Below are 15,753 nucleotides of genomic sequence, written 5' to 3'. Positions count from 1 at the left end.
GGATCAGGTCCTCTCTGTAGAAGATTACACATGCACACATGGACCTAAAAGGACAAAATTGTGTCAGACTTCAAGAATTCAAACCATTTATGGGATTTTCATGCCTTTGTGCATCTCTTTTGCAAACCAAGAACTCAAAGCCTTAAGGGGAGATTGTACACAGCACGCTATGGTAGCAGTCAGGCTGTTTAGTGGTTAGTTTATCACTTTCATAAATGTTAACTGTTTATTTAAAGTCCAGTTTAGTTCCTCTTCCTGGGATGGTGTATAGCTGTAGACAGGGCTGATCTGAAGTTTGCTGTAACTGAAATTAGAAGAAGTTGCTCTTGGGGTGAGGGAGAAATGCAGTCCTTACAAGGTGCATCAGCCATTGGGTTAATAGACATCTTCTGCATGGGTGGCTTGTCAGCTTTTAGGAAGTATCTGCCTATTCTTGCCTCTTAAAAGTGATGACTTTATGTAACAGTTGGTCCTTTCAGTTGTTGGACTTGTGCTCAACTGAGACTGAATGGGTAGGTGATTTTTTGGGGGAAAATTGATTATTAACTGCTTTTATAGGAAAGCAAGCTTCATTTTATAAAGGTAACATACAAAGAAAAAGATATTTTGATACTTCAAAAGTAACATGTCTTTTTTTTAATAGTGTCATCGTGGCATTATTAATAATGGATAGTGGCATAGAAAAAACTCAGTATGAGGAAAAAATTACTATATATGAGAAATCAGTGATGCCATGTAGACAAAGAGAATTGTTAAATGCATGTTAGTAATGAGCTGAAGAAGCACTGCTTTGTAGTGTCAGCAGGCAAAAAATGATGCAGGTTGAAACCCAAGTAGTTTCATTTTACAGAGTTAACTCTCTTTCCCTGTGAAGCAGGAACTTTTTTCCTCCTTCAGACAGTTTTGAATTTTTGACACACTTAAGTTTTGTCTTGGGATGGTGCTGGTATAATGTTAAACCATTAACAACAGTAATGTGCACTCGATTGAGATACCAGAAATTTATCTGGGGAACGACTTTTAAATTGTACAGGAGTGCTCCCATGTCTTGTGCTGTTGTGGAGATTATTTTTAAAATTAGCTGTGCATTATGTTAAAGCATGCTAAGAACAAAGTAAGGCAAGCTAGAAAAGTACAGCGGTAGGGAAGTGCCTCTTGGTAAGTTTAACGTCATTTGTGCTTCTTGGAAAACTGGAGCAAGGAGATGTTGTGAAAGACAGGGAGCAATCTGCTGAAGGACATACCCCTCAACAAGGAGTGAAATGTTGCTTCACTTGGAGTGATATTATACAAAATCACAGATGGTAACATCTGGGTCCCAAAAGACCGGTCTGACCAGCAAACTGAGACACTGATGTGATGCAGCACAGCCAGCTTTGATACATGTAGGCAGTAAGTGTATTTAGCATGACTTGTGTTCTGTATCTGAGGACAGGGTGAGAGTGGTGTCATGCAGGAAGGACTTCTTGATCTGTCAAGCACCAAGAATGCAGACACCCTGTCTGTCTGTCTGTGTCCTGTCTCCTTCCCCTCTCTTTCCCCTGCCATAGTACTTAAAGGATTGTCAACTGTAGCTTCTAAGGCCATGCATTGCAGTGCTAGCCGTGCTCCCCTAAATCCTGCACCACACTATACTCATCACAGTCTCCATGTCTTATGGCATGTATTGCCTCTTGTCCAGCATCCCTCCAGCTGTTAAAGTGCTTTCTTCTATTCAAGTCTGTGGTGCCAGACACGGTCCTACAGCACGTCACTGGTTCCTCTTGTATGGCACCTATATATTTCCTAAAACCTGTGCTTTGCACTCTATCATTCACTGCCAGGCTGTGCACTTGTGTCTTGGGGGTGGTGGTTTTTGTTCCACAATACAGAGCTTTTCCAGCCTGCTGTCTGCAGCATTTCTCTGCTGCACTGGCATACCTCCCAGAAGATGCTCAAACACAGCCGGACCACCTGATGGGGCCACTCATCACCTCTAGCTTGACTCTACGAGAAACAAGAAGATCAAGGACGTTGGAGAGAGGAGTGGGATGGGCAATGGGGAGGCTGAGACTAGAAAGGCAGTCTTCAGCTATGCAACACGACTTACAGGCTGTTCTAATTCTATGATTTCCAAGGCTTCCAGAGCCTTTTGCCTCTGGGATCTTAAATGATTCCATATTCCTGCTGTGGGTGAAGCTACAATACAAATTTAACTAAAACAATAAAACAGAATTAAATTGTTTCCATTAAAAAAGAAATCTGGTTCCTGTAATCTTGCGGAAGGCTTTACAGCTAGCACTGGGACTGTGTTTTAGGTGCAATGCAATTATACTTCTGTAAGTGAAATGGTAAAGTATTTAAAGGCTTGTTTCGAGTACAAGTTCTCCTGTATAAAGTGTCTTAGAATAGTGGGATAAAACCAAAACAAAATGTGTGTGTGTGTGGGGAAAAATCAACGTGGTTGTGTGAGTTGGAAAATTCTGAGAAATTTATTTCTTTGTGGTTGCATTGATTTAGTGGAAAACATCTGTATCTGTCAGTAGCAGAAATAAGATTTCTTTCAAGCTTCCTTTCAGAGCTGTAACGGGTGTGAGGAAATGCACCTCTCTGTATGTGGGGTCCGCAGCAGGGTCTGGCGGTGAGCGGTGTGGGGGGTCTGATGTGGCACGATTCAGGGCTTTGACAGATGAGCTTTGCTTGGTTTGATGAAATCAATTTAGTCAGGTCAGGTTGTCCTCTCTTGTGTGGCCCTCTGACCAAGAAAGTGAGTCAGGAGTTGGATGCCGAAATGGTGATGGGTCTCTTGCCTCAGTTATTGTTGCCACCTAGCTGCAGAAGAGCCAAGTGCTGGGGAATGCCATGAGTGAGTCATTTTTGAGGTAGTCATCCCAAATATTCTGTGTTTGTGAGGAGCATGTGGTGAGGTAGACTGATTACCTACAAGGCCTAGTGCTGTGTGGAAGGATAAACAAAGATCTTATCTGTAGGTTCTTAACTGCAGTTCTCAGTGGTCACATACCACTCTGCTTTCGTTCCTGACCAAACCATCCTGTTCCTAGGCAAAACTGTTACTTGGATCAATAGAATGAACAATTTTTCAGTGGAAGCAAGCAACAGACCTACACTGACTACAGAAGTTGTAAATTCGTATTGGAATATAATTTAAAACGTGTTGGCCAGCATGTTTTGAAGTGTACTTAATATGAAGAAACAGCAAACCAACACAGGGTCTTACTGGGGTGAGAAAAAGGCATCCTGGAATCATCAGTGAGTTTCTTCCACTTCTTGCTTGTGCTTCAATTGCTTGCTTTTGTTTCCTACTGGAGGAAAACTTATTTTTTTGAGCCCGTGTGTACTGGGAAACAACTTCTGAGCATCCAAGATAAATTTTTCAAGTCTTGGGTGGAACAGAGTCCCCACACTTTAACTTCAGTGAATATTTCATTGCCAGAGCTGTGATAGAGTAGGTGAGGACGATGTTTTACCTCACCAATAGCTCATAAGATGCATTCATTTATCCTGATTCGTATGGAACAGTTCTAACTCGCAGCTTGAGTGGAATTAGTGAAACTATTCTAAACTGGTGTAAATAAAGTAAGTAACTCTCACTGATGCCATGTTTAAACAACACTTTTAGATTAGTCATGGACATCAGTTGTAAGCAACAAAATAGGATAAAAAAGAATTTTCAAGGGTGTGGGAAGGATCTGACACTGTTTTTAGATCTCTTAAATCCTGCTGCATCTATCACTCGGCACAGCCATTTAGAGTCAGCTTTTTTGCCTCCACTAATGCATGCACGTGACTTTAAAGCCTCATTGAGTGACTGTTCTTTACCACACTAAAAGCTTCATATTTGCAGACACTGTCAATCATGTATTTACAAGGAAAATGGTTTTATTAGGTTGTAACAAACACGAAGGCACGTTCACTGGACATGATTGCTGTCAGAGGAGTTCAACTGAAATTGTATGAGAATATTTGGTTTTAGTAACAATTATGTATGAATTTTTCTGCAATTGCAGTAGTGTAGTACAGTATGCCGAGCCATCATATTTAAGCTCTGTGGGTTTAAAATCATTTTTCTGTGAGGATAAGTTGAATGCTAGATATAATACTAAAACCTTGATGGGAAGAAGCAACAAAATTTGGTTGTACTTGTTGGGACTGCTTCTATTTCAGTGGAGAGCCATTCTAAACCCATTTAATTGCAGCTATTTAAAATGCAACCAACAAACAAATAGGCACATGTTTGCATGTATTGCTATATTGGGCAAATCTTTTTTCAGTCTGGAGCTTATAGTAGTTATTAGTTGCTACTTGAGCAATAAACGTTGATTAAGTAAAAGCTCTAGAAGTGTCTTGTTACAGCTACAGTATACTGCTATTTTATTTGATTTGTGTTGTCTTGCTCATGCTGTAATGTATTATATCCAAGGAACAAATGTGAGTTGCATCTTGCCACAAGTAGGATATTGTTTTTACTGTGAAGTCAGGAAGAATGTTGTCAGCAGTGTCCCTGAAGACATCTTGTGGTGTTGGCTGGGAAACTATTTGGGTTTGTCTGTCCAGGGCAGGTATGGTCTCCATTTTAATGTGTTTTGCATGCATTTGCTGAATGTTGGCTTTCACAGCATATTTTGTTGAAATTTAGAGTGCCAGGTCTATCTGCAGAGAACATATGGATATGCTCTGCTTTCATCTGATTTATGTGGTTTGCCAAACAAAATCTGTTATAGCACAGAAAGATTGCTTTTGCCAAATGTAGCTGGTCAGAAAGTGATGTAGTTGATTCTTAAAAAAGAAAACCAAACCATGAGATGTATTGTGTGAAGCTACTTCATCACACGAAACTTTGCAGACATGAAGCCTTGATGCAGGCGGAAAATATATACTGAAATGAGCAGGAAAAAATGGTGTATGTACATAATATTTTTTCTTCTTCGTTCATTCTTCATCCAACACTTTCCGGTCAACAGTCCTCTTCTGGTGGTAGTTGGGATTAATGAAGAGTTAGAGCTGAGATGCTGCCAGCTGTTTGAGGTCTGAATGTGAGCCCTTGGTTGTGGTTCCCATTCTTCCTTCCTGGAAATCCGTTTCCTCAAGATAGAGTCGTGGAAAGGTTTTGGTTGGAAGGGACCTTAAAGACCATCGAACTCCAGCACCCTGGCCATGGGCAGGGACACCTCCCACCAGACCAGGTTGCCCAAAGCCCCATCCAGCCTGGCCTTGAGCACCTCCAGGGATGGGGCATCCACAGCTTCTCTGGGTAGCCCGTGCCAGGGCCTTGCCACCCTCTGAGTGAAGAATTATCTCCTTATATCTAATGTAAACCTATGCTCTTTTGTCTCCCTGACAAAGAGTCCCTCCCCAGCTTTCCTGTAGGCCCCCATTAGACACTGGAAGGTTGCTGTAAGGTCTGACTAGAGCCTTCTCTTCTTCAGGCTGAACAACCCCAGCCCCCTCAGCTTGCCTTCAGATTGATGCTCAGATGAGCATTTGCTGTTGCACTGCTGCCTAGGGCTGAGTCCATAACAAGAGGTTCTCCTATCTCTTCTTTCTTTCAGTTGAGTCAAAATTTCAGAGGAGAAGTCAGTTGCGTTATCTCAAAGAAGTCACAGAGATTAGCTAGCGTGATCCAGTAAAGCCTGTCCAGGCTGGAGCCTAGTACGTACAACAGGGACCCACAGCTGCATGCAGACGTCCAGTTGAGCTCTGCTGGTGGAAAACATGACTGTGTATTCTGACCCATCTGGATTCAAATGGGTGGGAATATAGTGCAAACGATTTTTTTTCTTGGTATTGTCTACTTCATGTCTAGAGGGAATAGCCTGCCAAATTGAAAAAGCCTGTAATTTTTCTCTGTCTGTGGTTGTGGCATAGTGATTTATTTTTCAGTGTATTAAAGTATGACATGATTGGCTTATGTCTTCACGCTTTTATCTCTTTTATAAAGAGATTTTTTTTTTCTGGTTAAACCTGTATTTCATCATGCTGTGCCTGGATGTCTGGATTTTAATTTTTTTCTAAAAAACATGGCGTGCCGGCACAATTCACTGTTCAATTTCTGTAGTGTTCCATTTTAATTTTGTCTTTAATTTGAATCCTTAAAACTATGTCGTAATAAGAAGACCCCAAAGGAAAATAGTAGAAATAACTCTCTCCCCTCACCTCAGTTTTTTAATGAGTTCACTGAAGAAAAGCCATTAAAAAGAAAAAAAAACTCAGCTTTGAGTTTTAGCTGAGATACCTTTGCAAGTAAAGACCGCTTTCAGAGTGCTCTTTTACTACAGAATTGCTTTTACCTCAGTTTATTGTTTGGTACCATCCACGCAGGTGAAATAGATTTTTGCAGTCCTGGTGCAAGTTCACTCATTTTCAACAATTTCTAAACTCATTCTTGCAATTCCCCCCTCACTGTTAATGTCTCAAGCTGTATTACAACCCCCAAGATTCTCTGTGGTCTTTGTCCTAGTATTACTTGGGTTTATTTTCTTTAAAAAAAAAAACAAACAAAAAAGTGTAAAAGCTTTGCATATACCTTTGGGTTAAGTTGATATCGCAATTCAGTATTATGCATTTAGACCTTACATTTCCGGGTTAAGTTGATATCGCAATTCAGTATTATGCATTTAGACCTTACATTTCCTTTTTTTTTTTTTTTTTTTTTTATTCTTCTGCTTCTCTGTTTTTGAGAGTTTTTGCACTTTGGGGAAAATCTTATGCCACTGTTACTGTAAATACTAATGTGAGTAGTGGCTTTGAATAGTGAAGACATAACAATTTTCTTAAGCCTTTGGGTAGAAGTAATTAAAAGCAAGCTGCCATTTACATTTGGTGCTACACGTAGCACAGCTGTGGAAGTCCTGTTCTGTCTAGCTCATTATCCCATCTTGTGCCTTTGTCAGAAAGGGATGTATTTAGGAGGATTGTAGGAAAGATGTAGTGTGTGTTCCCTTCAGTAGTCTCCCTCCAGCCTTCAACCATCTCTGTTTGTCTTTCAGAGTCAGACGTGATTTCTGTGGCATTTTTTGTCATGTACCTGTTCACCTTCCCCTGAACCCATGTGGATTTTGATCATTCACTGCATGCTGCTGTATGAAGAATCACTCTTCATGGCTTGTTTGGGCCTGTTACATGCTGGCTTCGTTTGCTCTCCCTAGCTCCTGTATTGGAAAAGACAATGTACAGTCAGGTCTCCTTTTGTGTTACTCTGCCACTTGTGTTTTTTTTATAGCCTTTTATCATATTTATCGTATCCATCTCTTCCCTACTATTTTTTCTTCTCTAAAGACTGCTCTTACCTATGTCTGCTTAATTTCCTGAAAATGTTTTGTGAAGGAATTCTAGTAGGTTACACTTCTTTCTTCCTTTTTTTTTTTTTTTTTTTTTTTTTGCTTTGTAAACTTGCTAGAGTACTTTGAAGGGTTCAGCAGGTGTGTGGACAAAAGCAATTTTCATTCTTCCTATATGTATATACACAGTGCAGTGTCAAAGCATATTGTTGTGCTTCAGTGTACAGTCTGGAGCGTGACAATGCGGATTGCTGGGATGGTCTCAGTTGCTGACTTTGTAGAGAGAACTGAAAATAATATTGATAGGCCTTCTACTATGTTTTCTGATATTATAATCTTTACTGGAGTAACTGAAGGTTAAAAACAGTTTCTACAGTCCTGATCAGGATGGTTTACAACCCAGATTTAACCATGAATTCTTCTTTTACAAGGCGGAGCTTTCAGTTTTGGATTCAGGAGACACCCAGGGATTTATGGATGGATTGGAATCTAATGAATGGATTTATTTCAAGATATTATGAACACATGTATAAGCAGTCTGTTTCTACATGCCAAATATGTTAGTTGGAAATATTGACAATAGGAACATGTTGCAGAAGTCCTTCAGTGCAACTGTCAGTGATAGGGGATTGTAGAGGGGACAGTAGGGCATTCATTATCAAAGCTGAAGGCTTTGCCCTTTCCTCTGTCCTGGTGTGACCTTCATGATAGCGTTGCCCTTTGCATCCCTGCTGGTGGGGAGAGGCCAGCAATTCATCTGGTTTCATCCCTGCTTAATGGGAGGGAAGGGGCAGGAAGCTTTTGAACCATTCTCACTGCTCTAGGCAATGTCTGTCCCCAGCAAAACTAGGCCTGACTCCTGGTGAGGCAGTGGGCCTACCTGCTTGGTTAGGATGCAGGTGGTTAAACAGAAATGTGGAAGAGGTACTTCCAATTGACTACATAAAGATAATTTGCTTTATAGATGAGCTATTTTATGCAGGAGACAGGATGCTGGTAATAAGCTGTTCTTGCTCTTCAGTTTTGGTGTTGCTTCTTTTCCTAAGTCATTTATACTTTTGACAGTGATGGTGCTATGAGTGGTTGTGAAGCTATTTGGATTAAAAATTGGAAGTAGAGGTTCTTTTACCTTTGTACCCTAGACAGTATTTCAAATCTCTCATGAAGGCCTTTTTTTTTTTTTTTTTCTTGGTAAATTGAGGTGTTTGAGCTCTGTACTCTATCAATGGCTCACACCAAATGATACCTAGACTTTTGTTTTGTAAACCTGTGGAAAGATAAATGCTAAAACATTCATGTTAGCTGAGAAACAATCCAGGGATATGGATCCTAGAAAGTCAGGTCTTACCTAGGGCTCAATTTATTATCGAATTAGGTTTCCGTTGCCTGCTCTAGGTTTATCTTTTATAATTGTTTTAAAGCACCTTGAACTCCTTGTTAAAGTTACCACTGGCTCTGTTTGTCTGCAGAGGAAAATGGCATCCACAGTGTTACAGTGAAACAGTGTTCCCACTACATTGAACAAATGTTAATATTAAAGAAAACTGTGTGTTAAGTCTGTTTTCTTTCTCCTGGAACTTTCTGTTCCGTTTGCTCCTCTTTACTCTGTACCTGTTTCACTGTGCTACATTAGCTTTTCACAGTTGTCCTTCAGACTCTTTTTTCCTTAATTTTATCTGCCTTCTCAGGTGCTCGTTGACCTTCTCCTGATGAATCGGTTCTTTCCTCTTTCTAATGTTCATTTGCTGACTTGATTTCCCTTCTACTTTTTCTTTAATTGCAGTCATGGAAATAGGTGAAGGAAATGAAGGAAGGAAGCTGTCACAGTAAATAATAAAAGGGAGTGGAATATAAATGATGATATAATGGCTTATTTCATGGGGTACAACAAAGATTCTCATAGAATTGATAGCCTTTCAAAGCTAGAGAGCATGGATTGGTGTGTGCAAGGAGTCTTTTGAGATTAAAGTTAGCAGTTAATTAAATTAACTTAAGTAAATTAAAGTTAGGAGACCCCAAAGGGGGGAACTAGACTAAGAGTGACTTTCTTAGTGGAAAAGGTCAGTTTCTTACAACAATTGTTTTTATCTTTATTTAAGGTGATGGGGCAAAAAAGATTTTGGCAGTCCCACCTAGGGCTGCTATCCAAGGTCCTTGGGAGCCCATCAAAGGGCTGAGGGGCATAGCTGAACCCTACAGCTATGCTGGGACATCATCTGCTGTCAATTTGGTAAAGAGTCACACAGCAAACGAGATTGAGTGTGTATTCACAGTAATGAGGCTGTATTTCCTTCAGGTGGTGAGTGATGATTGGCATTGTGGTGCTGTGTGGAGGGGAAGGTCTTGTCTTTCTTCTGTTCAAGTGGTTTGTGTTCTGCCAGCTCCCTTATGTCAGCTTTCACATTTTATGAGTTACCCTGAGAATCTATTCAAGTTCATGAACTTAGAGCAAATGGTCGCAGTCACCTTCCAGGTTTTACTTCCCTTCTCTTTCCCCTCCTTATGCATCCCCTTGCCCGGTCTGTCATCACCTCCTCTCCCCCAAGTCATGTTTGAGTGTATCAGCTCTCTGTAGTCTTACAAGAGAAGAAAGTAAGAGAGAGTGGGATGGAGGGAAGAAAGAAGAGATAAGGAGGGTCAGCTGTTTTTTTGGCCTGTGGCCATAATACATTTGTTAACTGGTTTTATTGATTCATTGTAGGTAAATTTGTTGCTGACATTCAGCACAGAAGTTGAGTAAAAAGCATGAAACTACTCAATGACTGTACTAGTAGTGTCTCTAGGATTTTGGTAATCAGATATGTCACTGCTGAATGGCTGATTTTTATCAACAGTAGAAATGTTAATTCTCTCTGAATAGTAAACTGATAGTTATGGCTTGGACCCAAGCTCCCCTTTTTATCCTCCTAAAGGTTATTTTTTCCCCTCAATTCTTATTCAAAATAACTTTCTTAATCTTAGAAACAGACTGAGATTGCTATCGGTGCAAATCTGTAAGTGTAAGTTGTGTCCTAATGATTTTGCATGAATGCAAGGTATTGAATATCTTCTGGGATGCTTTGCGTGGTGGGAGAAGGTTATTTTAGACAGAAAAGTCTAGACAGTTCTTAGGATCTATTGCACATCTCTACACCTGCCAATATTTGTGAGGGAGTTTTGTGCAAATTAGAGTCTTCTTCCTCAAAGAGTTTTCAAGATACAAATACCATTGTATTGTACTTTTTTTCCCCCTTTTGAGTCAAAATCACCGCTACTGTTGTGGTAAAACGTGGGTACCATTGCAACTGGTATTTCTATGCCTGTCTGCCCTTATTCTCTAACATTCTCTAACATCCCTTCTTAAATACGAAGGATGCTATCTTTCATGCATGGTGTTCATTTATGTGCATCAAATGATAGAAAGATCTCACGTGCAGTTGAGACATGCTTTTTAAACATATGTAGAGCATAAAATGAATAGTTCAGACATCAGCAGGGCTTTTGAATGGGTAAAGGAGAATGTAGATGTCTTTCCAGTGTCAGTCTTAACTGTATTTTTGCGGAAATACTAAAACCTTTTTTTCTGCTTGCGCCTGCTAACGTTGCACTGAATTTACACTGCTAAACTAGCTGAATTTATTTCTCAGCCACCTTACTGATAACATATTTCAGAATATGCCCTGGATTATTACAAAGTGAGGCAGCTTGACTTACAGCAGGTTTTTGTTTGCCTTGTCTGTATAGCCTATGAGCAAACAGTAAGTTCTGTACATATAAGAAGGTAGAAATTTCCTGTGCAACTTGGGTGTCCCTGTCAGTTATGAGATACCTATTGAAAAGAACCTGGCAACGAGGAAAGTGTATTTCTAAGTAATGTAGGCTGCTTCTGTTGCTTATAATTCATCTAGATATTTTTGAGAAACTTAGATTTCACTAATGGGTAATACGAAGTCTAAATGACGTGCTGAAGTTCACAATGAAAATAATGGAAAAAAACTAAAGTCTGGAAGAAGGGAACAATGAGCAGTACATTTAGATTCCCAATGACATTTCAATGCTGACTTTTAAACTTTACTTAAGTATTACTTAGCTTATTTTATGGAACTGATTTATGAGTCACTTTTGCTCCTTTCTCCTTTCCCTCTTGGGGAAATAGCATTTTTTTTTTGTTTGTATGTGATATTTAAACATTATATTCATATGACAGAAAATTAAACAGTATGCTATAAATGTGGTTCCAATCTCAATTAAAATATTTAAGACTTTTCCATATGTTTCTTAGAAGAAGTAGTAACACTAATATTAGTAAGATCTTCTTAAACCATTAGTGAATGCTTGCCATAAGTGTGTGGGTTTGTCTTCGCTTCCTGCTTTTTATAGGTTCGGTCAGTTAAATATGTTTCTGTCTGAGCAGCTGTGCCTCTGTATTGACCATTCTGAATTCACACTTGTATGATCTTGTAATATTTTACTTTACAAAATAGTCCTATTGTGTGATCAGAGAAGTATTAAGTACACCTATGAAAAATGTATTTTAGAAGTAGCCGTTCAAGATGTAATAGATCTTCAAGAACAGACAAGCATGAATTAAAAGAAAGACAAAACAAAAAACCACAGGCAAGCTGAAAACCGCAGTTGTAGTTTTTGGGGGATATATACAAATACAAGTCTCGTGTTTTAGCACAGAATGAGGGTCCAGAAAGTTGAGTCAACACACAAAGGATAGCAGGCAAAAGCTTCGACGTGTCCAAGAAACTTGAAAAATACCAAAATATTGCATACTAAACAGTGTTTCGTTTTAGGTGTTTGTGCAATAAGTAATGGAGACTTTCAATGGCAAGCGATGGGAAGCAGAAGTCTGCAAGACAGCATTAAAAATTGGGAATGCCAAATATGTGCTCTGTATGTCAGCCTCGGTTGAGAATTTGTTTTAAAAAAATAAATTGTTAAACAATGAAGGCCAGATCGTTTTATTATTTTTCCTGGGAAAAGAGTTTGTATAGCCTAAGGGAGAAATTGGTGCCTGTGGGAAACAGAACACTGGGCTCAATTTTCAAAATTTATGAGGCCTTGCCAAGACAGATGGGAAGAAAAAAGAGTGCACCCCAAACAACTGTAGCCCTGGGAGACTGCTCATCTCGCATGTGGGATTTCACATTCATAATTATGCTTTAAAAATCAAGCTGTACACACCAGTAGCTCTGCGCGTGGAAGAGTCAAGCTTGCCCAGCCAGATTTTGATGTGTTGCAATAAAAATTTAGCTTGCACGAGTCATATTATAAAGGGGTGACTTAAGTGCCAGGCTGTCTGTCCTTATTAATTTCTTGGTGAGAGTTACAAAGGCAGGTGATGCGTGCGAAGTAAGCCTGTGCCTCTGAGAGCTCGTAATCTGCAGATCTCCTGTGAGCAGGCACTGCAAGGCAGCAGTGACAGCTTGGGCTGCTGTTAGGAAGCGAGCACGTATCGTGTGAGTCCTGGAGCCCCCCCCCCGGGTGATTTGTCTGGATGGTTTTCTTGGCATGTGCTGGGAGTGCTTCTTTTCCAGGCTGCTACTGCAGCTTGACGACTTGAACTGAGTGCCTGTCCTCAGTTTCCGTGCAGTTCAGTGGGCTGTTGGTGTTTCTCATTTGCAGCAGGCTACATCCTGTCCATCTCCGTGGCTTCCTTGTGAGCCAACATAATGGATAAACATCCTTTCTACACTTACAAGTTCAAATTTTTAAAACTGAACTGTCCAACAGCATAGCTATTGTGGATGCTACAAAGTAGATGCCAAGTATGTAATCTGAATTTTGTTTGTGTCAACTATTTTCAGTGAACGTGATTTACTGCTACAAAGTAAATCTAATTGGATCTGTTCCTTCTGCTCTAGCTAACATGCTGTAGTGGAACAGGACATCAAGAGCACTGCATCTTTCAAATAACACACCCATCCAAATGTTTTCCCTTAGACTGCTGCCCACAAGATCTTTAAGAACAGACAAAATGAGCAGAAGAAAACAGGATTAACACAAAGTTTAATTAAAGCAAATGAAAGAGAAAAATCCTTTCTCTAATCAGTTAAAGCAACAAAAGAGGGAAAAAGATAGTGTAGAAAAATGGGAACATACAGTCATAATTTAAAGCAAGTATATTGGTGTGACAGACAAAAATGCTCTAAAATGTTTTAAAAATACTTTGTTGCTATAAAAATAAGTTAGGTTTCTTGCTGATGTATGCTGCTAACTTATCAAGGGGGCGAGAACGGCTGATTCAGGAAGCTCTAGGGGCTCATAAATCAAGGGAGTAATGAGACTTGAGCCAAACATCATTTTGATTGCTTTGCCTTTGATTGTTCCATTTTCCTCTCATCATTCAGCTCTCTATATTTAAGTGGATGGGGGACTGTGGGGTTTTAGTCTTTTTTGTTTGTTAGGGTTCTGGGCAAGTTCTTTCCTTGCCTTGTACTTGTTTTGTTTGGTTATTTCTTGTTGTGGTTGCTCTTCAGGGTTTTGGGTAACTGTGAGGGCTGAGTCTGTCTATGCACTTCTCCTGATAGCTTTGTGTGTGCTGACACCAAAGGGACATTCTTACCACATCCCGATCCACAAAGAGCAAATGGGCTGTGCCTTGACTCAGGTGGCACCAAGATCCACAAAATCTGCATGCTCCATTGCTGCGCCGCTGTGGTACAACTTCCAGTCTTCAGTCTCACTTCAAATTTCTTTCATTTCTTTCATGGTTTGGCACCACATATTGTCTGCGATTCTGTTTGTGCCTTTTGTATTTTTTTAATGTGGTGGGGAAGGGAAACAAAACACAAAGTGTAATCACGTCCCCTTCACACTCTCTCTTTCTCTCTTGTGCTTTGTTAGGCCTGGATGATTGCCTGCAGCAGTATGTCCATAAGTTTGAACGGGAGAAGATAAATGGTGAACAGCTGTTACAGATCTCTCACCAGGATCTTGAAGATCTGGGTATCACACGGATCGGACACCAAGAGCTGGTTTTAGAAGCTGTGGATCTCCTGTGTGCACTGGTTAGTTAAGTGGTGAACAGACACACACAATTTCTTAAAGTACTTGTCTTGTGAATATCAGAGACAAATCTAACGAAATCAGAATGCCTGTTACACTTGCTTTTTGTGGCACATCATAGCAAAAGAAAACTGTAAGAATTTGTTTAATTCTCCAAACTTTGTGTAAATAGCTCTTTTACATTTTCCTGATAAGAGGCAGTGCTGATTCAGTTGCACTTATAAAGAGATGTGTTGGCTGAGTTGTGTTTTTAGGTCATGTGGGTCCTGTTAGTGAACAGTGATTAAAATTGCTACTGAGCAGGGTGAATTTGTTGTAGAGGATGGAGTGAAATGACAGCTGTTAATGGCTCCTCACATCAGCTGAAATGAGTTTAGAGAAAAATTTTGCAGTCTCCATACAAAACAAAGATGTTCTTAAAATAAGAAATGTTTCGATTACTCGAGTGTGAGTTCAACTCATGAGATTCAGAACATAAGTTCTTCTTCTATTTTACCCAGAAAGTGCAGATGCTTTTAAAGCAACATACTCTGAAAAGAATTAATATATTTCAGATTGTTTTGCTGTGCAGCATCGTCATCAGTGTAGGATTTATTTAAAAACCTTATTTTGGACACGGTCTTGGAGACGTGTTTGATGTAATGCAGTGAGCAAGCACCAGAGTTATACACTATGAGATCAGCCAAGAGGGCTGGGAGAGGGTGCCCTGCGATTCCTTGGCCAGTGCTGGCCTGCTTTCTTTTCATTAGGCAAGGCTTGCAGCACGCAGCATACTCTTCTTAAAATGGAGAGTCTTTATGGCCTGTGTGGCACGTGCTTTATTGGCTGCAGGGAAGTGCTACCAGGGTTGTTTGTACTCCACAACCAGGAACAAATTGCATAGTCCAGGCTCAAAGAAATGTGTTTAATAAAATAGCTGCTTATAATCTGAAACTCTTGGGAAGTGTTTCAAGAAAACTCCCAATGAGTTGCTCTTATATTTGCAGATTTTTTTTTTGTTTGTTTCAGTATTTGATATAGCACCTTTTTTAACTTGCAGGTGAAAATCTAATAGAGGAACTAAATTAGCCGGAAATCCAGTTCATGTGGGAGGGGATAATTTGTCGGGAAGGGATAATGTCTTGGACAAGTGAGGGGTCTGATGAGTTAGTAAATGTACCGTGTACTATATACAGTTTTGACTGAAGTACTGGATGTGGCAGCCCCTAACAGCACTTTTTTTCCTTACTTCTTAAAATATTAGAATAAAATGAACAAAGCTGGATGACCGCCAGAACCTAAAGCTGTGTTTTATCTCCTACAATTTCCTTCTAATTTCCTTTGTAGACAAAAGTTTTGATCTCAAAGTCGTTTCTGGAAATCCTTTGTGAAATGCAGTTCAAGTTAATGCATTAGACAGAGTTCACATAGCATAGCTGAAGTGTCCTTGTTCCCTTTTAAGCAGTGGAGGAAGAATTCCTATGTTTTAGCTATGCCCTTT

The 15,753-nt window shown here is 39.9% G+C and overlaps 1 protein-coding gene across 3 annotated transcripts in view; it reads left to right on the top strand.

Moving 5' to 3' along the window:
* The window catches only part of CNKSR3 (CNKSR family member 3), a 60,466-nt gene that overhangs the window by 17,138 nt on the left and 27,575 nt on the right, over positions 1-15,753 (top strand). For 2 of the 3 annotated variants that reach the window (XM_072035925.1, XM_027454384.3), the window contains one exon: positions 14,112-14,275. The exons of the other annotated variant lie outside the window; for it this stretch is intronic. In XM_072035925.1, the coding sequence (XP_071892026.1) occupies positions 14,112-14,275 (164 nt within the window). The remainder of the gene's footprint in view (positions 1-14,111; positions 14,276-15,753) is intronic. 3 annotated transcript variants of the gene reach the window in all.

Source organism: Anas platyrhynchos, chromosome 3 (genome assembly GCF_047663525.1).
Source record: "Anas platyrhynchos isolate ZD024472 breed Pekin duck chromosome 3, IASCAAS_PekinDuck_T2T, whole genome shotgun sequence".
Taxonomy (NCBI): Eukaryota; Metazoa; Chordata; class Aves; order Anseriformes; family Anatidae; genus Anas; species Anas platyrhynchos.
The sequence above is the reverse complement of the archived record's forward strand: the minus strand, read 5'-3'. Positions and strand labels throughout refer to the sequence as shown.